This window comes from Cebus imitator, unplaced genomic scaffold (genome assembly GCF_001604975.1).
Source record: "Cebus imitator isolate Cc_AM_T3 unplaced genomic scaffold, Cebus_imitator-1.0 Scaffold449, whole genome shotgun sequence".
Taxonomy (NCBI): domain Eukaryota; kingdom Metazoa; phylum Chordata; class Mammalia; order Primates; family Cebidae; genus Cebus; species Cebus imitator.
In genome coordinates this window covers 2,914,354-2,919,892 of record NW_016107764.1, presented here as the reverse complement: position 1 = coordinate 2,919,892, position 5,539 = coordinate 2,914,354, and the positions used below count along the sequence as shown (strand labels likewise).

At 46.6% G+C, this 5,539-nt stretch overlaps 1 protein-coding gene across 11 annotated transcripts in view; it reads right to left on the bottom strand.

Annotated features, from left to right (window-relative positions):
* MROH1 (maestro heat like repeat family member 1) overlaps positions 1 to 5,539 on the bottom strand; it is a 117,112-nt gene that overhangs the window by 35,381 nt on the left and 76,192 nt on the right. For all 11 annotated transcript variants that reach the window (XR_001819851.2, XM_037732459.1, XM_017511639.2 and 8 more), the window contains one exon: positions 4,950 to 5,072. Coding sequence is in view for 10 of the 11 variants with exons in the window: in XM_037732459.1 (XP_037588387.1) it covers positions 4,950 to 5,072 (123 nt within the window). In the remaining variant the exon portion in view is untranslated. The remainder of the gene's footprint in view (positions 1 to 4,949; positions 5,073 to 5,539) is intronic.

Sequence of the window (5,539 nt, the reverse complement as noted above, 5' to 3'; positions counted from 1 at the left end):
TACAGGCATGCACCACCATGCCCAGATAATTTTTTGTATTTTTAGTAGAGACGGAGTTTCACCATGTTGACCAGGATGGTCTCGATCTCTTGACCTCGTGATCCACCCACCTCGGCCTCCCAGAGTGCTGGGATTACAGGCGTGAGCCACCGCGCCCGGCCTGGATGAGTTGTTTCTTTTGGATGGTCAAAGAAAGTGGTTTCTTGAGACCGAATGTGCTCCTGGTGAAAATGCTGTGAACATTGTTGAAATGACAACAAAGGATTTAGAGTATTCCATAAACTTAGTTGATAAAGCAGTGGCAGGGTTTGAGAGGACTGACTCCCATTTTGAAAGATCTACTGTGGGTAAAATGCTAGCAGTGCACAAGACATAGAAAAGTTTTGTGAACACAACAGTCAATCCATGCGGCAAACTTCACTGTTGCCCTATTTTAAGAAACTGTCACAGCCACCCTAACCTTCAGTAACCACTGCCCTGATCAGTCAGCAGTCATCAATATCAAGGCAAGACCCTCCACCAGCAAGAAAATTGTAACTTGCTGATGGCTCAGAAGATCCTCAGCAATTTTTTTTAGCAATAAAGTGTTTGCAAATTAGGCATGTACATTTTTTAGATATAATGCTGTTACACATTTAATATACTACAGTATAGTATAAATATAACTTTTTTTTTTTTTTTCCTGAGAGGGTCTCCTTCTGTTGCCCAGGCTGGAGCATAATAGTGTGATTACAGCTCACTGCAGCTTCAGCCTCCTGGGCTCAAGCAATCCTCCCACCTCAGCCTCTCAAGTAGCTGGGACCACCAGTGCACGCCACCACACCCAGCTAATTAAAAAATTTTTTTTTGTAGAGACAAGGTCTGGCTACATTGTCCAGGCTGGTCTCAAACTCCTTGCCTTAAGTGATTTCCTGCTCCAGCCTCCTAAAGTGCTTCCCCAAACAATATTCTCTTTTCTTCTTTTTTGAGATAGGGTCTCACTATGTCACCCTGGCTGGAGTGCAGGGTGTGATCATAGCTCACTGCAGCCTCAACTCCCTGTGCTCAAGTGATCCTCCCACCTCAGCCTCCCAAGTGGTTGGGACCTCAGGTGTGAGCCATCAGGCCAGCTAACTTTTTAAATTATTTGTAGAGATAAGGTCTTGCTATGTTGCCCAGGCTGGTCTTAAACTCCCAGGCTCAAGTGATCCTCCTGCCTTGGCCTCCCAAAGTGCTGGGATTACAGGAAATAGTCACTGCGCTGGCCCAGCATTCTTTTCTTTCTTTTTTTTTTTTTTTAAGACAGGGTCTTGCTCTGTCACCTAGGCTGGAGTACAACGGCACGATCTTGGCTCACTGCAACCTCCGCCTCCCAGGCTCCAGTGATCTTCCTGCCTCAGCCTCCAGAGTAGCTGGGACTACAGGTATGTGCCACCACATCCAGCTAACTTTTGTATTTTTTGTGAAGATGAGGTTTCCCCATGTTGTCCAGGCTGGTTTCAAACTCCTGAACGCAAGGAGATTGAATGATCTGCCTCCCTCGGCCTCCCAAAGTGCTGGGATTACTGCGCCCAGCCCCCAGCATTCTTAATAGTGGAAGGCAGTGCATTCCCCTTATGGGAACGAAGCAGGGGTGGCTGCTCTCACCACTTCTATTCATTCAGCACCATACTGGAGGCTTCGCCAATGCAGTAAGTCAAGAAAAAGAAAAGGTCATCAAGATTTACAAATAAAATGGTCTATATGAAGAAGACATGACACTCTATTTAAAAAAAACCCAAAAAAAAAAAAAAAAAAAAAAAAAAAAAAAAAAAAAAAAAAAAAAAAAAAAAAAAAAAAAGAAAATCCCAAAGAATCTATACAAAAGCAAAGTCACAGGATATGCGGTTAATATCCAAAAATAAATTCTATATTCTATAAGCTAGCAATGAACAGTTAGAAGGTGAAATGAACAAAATTACACCATTTACAATGGCAGTAAAAACAAAATAGCTTTTACAAGTCTAACAAAATACCAGAATATACAGAATCTACGTGCTGAGGATTACAAAATACTGGTGAACAAAATCAAAGAAACCTAAATAAATGTAGAATTATTTCTAAATAAATGTAGAAATATACTGTTTTCATGTATTGGAAGACTGAATGTTATCAACAAGATGACTCTAAAATTTACAGGGAGAAACAAAGGAACTAAAATAGCCAAAACATGATAGAAAAAGACCAAATGTGGGAGACTTAAAACACCCGAATCCAGAACTTTCTATAAAGCATCTGGGTACGATGGCTCACACCTGTAATCCCAGCACTTTGGGAGGCTGAGACAGATTTACCACTTGAGGTCAGGAGTTCAAGACCAGCCTGGCCAACGTGGTGAAACCCTGTCTCTACTAAAAATACAAAACTTAGCTGAGCACGATGGCACAGGCCTGTAATCCCAGCTACTTGGGAGAGTGAGGCACGGGAATCGCTTGAACCTAAGAGGCGGAGATTGCAGTGAGCTGAGATCACGCCACCGCACTCCAGGCTGGGCAAGAGAGTGAGACTCCATCTCAAAAGAAAATTTTTTTTAACTAAAAATGGATCATAGGCCTATATGTGAGTCCTAAAACTTAAAACTTTAGGCCAGGTGTGGCGGCTCACGCCTGTAATCCCAACACTTTGGGAGGCCAAGATGGGCAGATCACCTGAGGTCAGGAGTTTGAGCCCAGCCTGGCCAACATGGTGAAACCCTGATCCCAGCTACTCGGGAGGCTGAGGCAAGAGAATCACTTGAACCTGGGAGGTGGAGGTTGCAGTAAACCAAGATTGTGCCAATGCACCCAAGCCTGGGCAACAGAGTGAGATTCGGTCTCAAGAAAGCTGGCCATTAAAACAACATTAAAACTTCTGCTCTCTGAAAGACAGTGTTAAGAAAGTAAAAAGCTAAGCATGCAACGGACCTGTAAGAAAATATTTATGGCCAGGCACAGTGGCCAATTCCTATAATCCCAGCACTTTGGGAGACTGAGGCAAACAAATCACACAAACCCAACAGTTAGAGATCAGCCTGGGTAACACAGGGTGTCTCTATTCAAAAACAAAGCAATATGTATTAAAAGTTAAAAAAAAAAAAAAGTAAGTAAAATATTTATAAGCCATAAGTCCAATGAAGGACTTGTGCCCAGAATATAGAAAGATCTCTCAAAATTCAATAATAAGAAAATGACCCCATTTGAAAATGGGCACAAGAAGTGCCAGGAATGGTGGTGTATGCCTGCGGTCCTACCTACTTGGGAGGCCAAGGAGGGAGAATCGCCTGAGCCCAGGAGTTTGAGGCTGTAATGAGCCATTATCCTGCCACTATACTCCAGCCTGGGCAACAGAGTGAGACCTTGTCTTTAAAAAAAATTTTTTTTTGAGACAGTTTCACTCTTGTCCAGGCTAAAGTACAATGGCGTGATCTTCGCTCATTGCAGCCTCCGCCTCCCAGGTTCAAGCGATTCTCCTGCCTCAGCCTCCCGAGTAGCTGAGTTATAGGCATGCACCACCATGCCTGGCTAATCCACACCTGAGCCTGCACCCACACCCGTATCTAGAGATGGGGTTTCTCCATGTTGGTCAGGCTGGTCTCGAACTCCTGAACTCAGGTGATCCACCAGCCTTGGGCTCCCAAAGTGGTGCAATTACAGGTGTGAGCCACCGCGCCCGGCCGCTTTTTGAACATTTTGTCACAGAGAATTTGAAACATGCGGAAGCAGAAAGATCAATACACTGAACTCCACACATCAAGCAATGCAGAATGAGTGAGAGGCTCCACAGACACGGCCAGGGACTGTGGTTAAAACATATTTGAGTGCTGGGTACGGTGGCACGCACCTGTAATCCTAGCACATTTTGAGGCTGAGATGGGAGGGTGGCTTGAGCTCAGGAAATCGAAAGCAGCCTGGGCAACATAGTGAGATCCCGTCTCCACAAAAAATAAAAAATTAGCTGGGTGTGGTGGCACTGGCCTGTAGCCCCAGCTACTCAGGAGGCTGAGGTAGGAGGATCACTTCAGCCCAGTTCAAGGCTGCAGTGAGCTGTGATCTCACCAATGCACTCCAGTCTGGGTGACAGAGTGAGACCCTGTCTCAAAAATAATAACAATTATTATTATTATATAGATATAAATATTTGAGTCTCTTAGATTCCATCCTATTCAAAATGGTTTTTGTTATTAGAAAACTTTAATAATGTTTTCTAATATTAAAAGAAACCTCCAAGTCCCAAACTCTTAGGAACTAATAGATTAAAACAGAGGCCTTGGCTCTCCAGTTCATGCCTAATGACCCACAGAGCTGCTGTGAAGATGCTGAGGTCAGAATCAGCCGAGCTGGTGGTGCCCACCTGCTGGGGTCTGCACAACAGGCCCCGACAACCATGTGCTTAAAGGCAACATCACAGCATGCTCTCACTGAGCTCTGATGTTTCAGGATAAATACACAGATCCCACTTGGGGCACAGTGGGCACCGCAGTGATGGTCATGTCCTACCTTGCTCTCCTTCAAGAAGAAATTAGCATTTGTATGGTAACTTCTTAAGTAGAAAAGCCCCAAATAGAACAATCTATTTCCTGCCTCTGTGTTCTGACTCCTGGGAGCTGCTGAGAGGACTAGCGCAGTGCAGAGGCTCTGACTCAGAACCAGAGGGAGCCGGGCACAGTGGTCTGCACCTGTAGTCTTGGGGGGCTGAGGAGTGAGGGTTGCTTGATCCCAGGAGTTTGAGGCTGCAGCATGCTATGATCACACCTGAGAATAGCCACTGCACTACAGCCCAGGCAACAGTTAGACTCTGTCTCTATTAACAAACAAAAGAGAGCAGAGGGCACCTCTGCACGCAGACTGGCCCACACATCCACCCTCTGCCAGGCCAGCGGCTCCTGATACCAGTGCCTAACACAGGTCGGAGCAGCATGGGCCTAGAAGGCGGGCAAGGTGACAGGGCCTTACCTCCTGCTCGGGGGGCAGTGCACACTGCTGCACGATGTACTCAATCATCGCCTCACCTCCAGGCTGCTCCAGGTAGCCATGGTGGGCCATGGCGCTGATCACCTGCACCACTGCCCGCTTCACCTGCCCAGAACCAAAGGGAGATCAGGAAGGGGAGACGTAGACAGAGACTGCCATGCCAGTCCAAAGAGCAGAGGGGAACCTCACTCTTCCTCCTACCCACACCCATACATGTCCCCGGCACCTGCACCCACACCTGGGTCTACACCTGAATCCATACCTGTACCTGGACCTACCCCGACACCTGTACCTGGATCTACCTGCACCCACATCTGGGCATCCACCTGTACCTACACCTGTTCCTACCTGTATCCATACCTGAGTCTGGGCCTGTACCCACATACCCGGGCCAACACTCACACCTATACTCACACCAAAGCCTGCACCCACCCTTGCACCTGTGCCGGCACCCACACCCTTGCACCTGTACCTACTACCAACATCCACACCCATGCCTGCTCCCATACCTGAATCTGAACCTAGCTTCCTCCACACCTGTGCCAGCAATAACACCCACATCCATACCAATA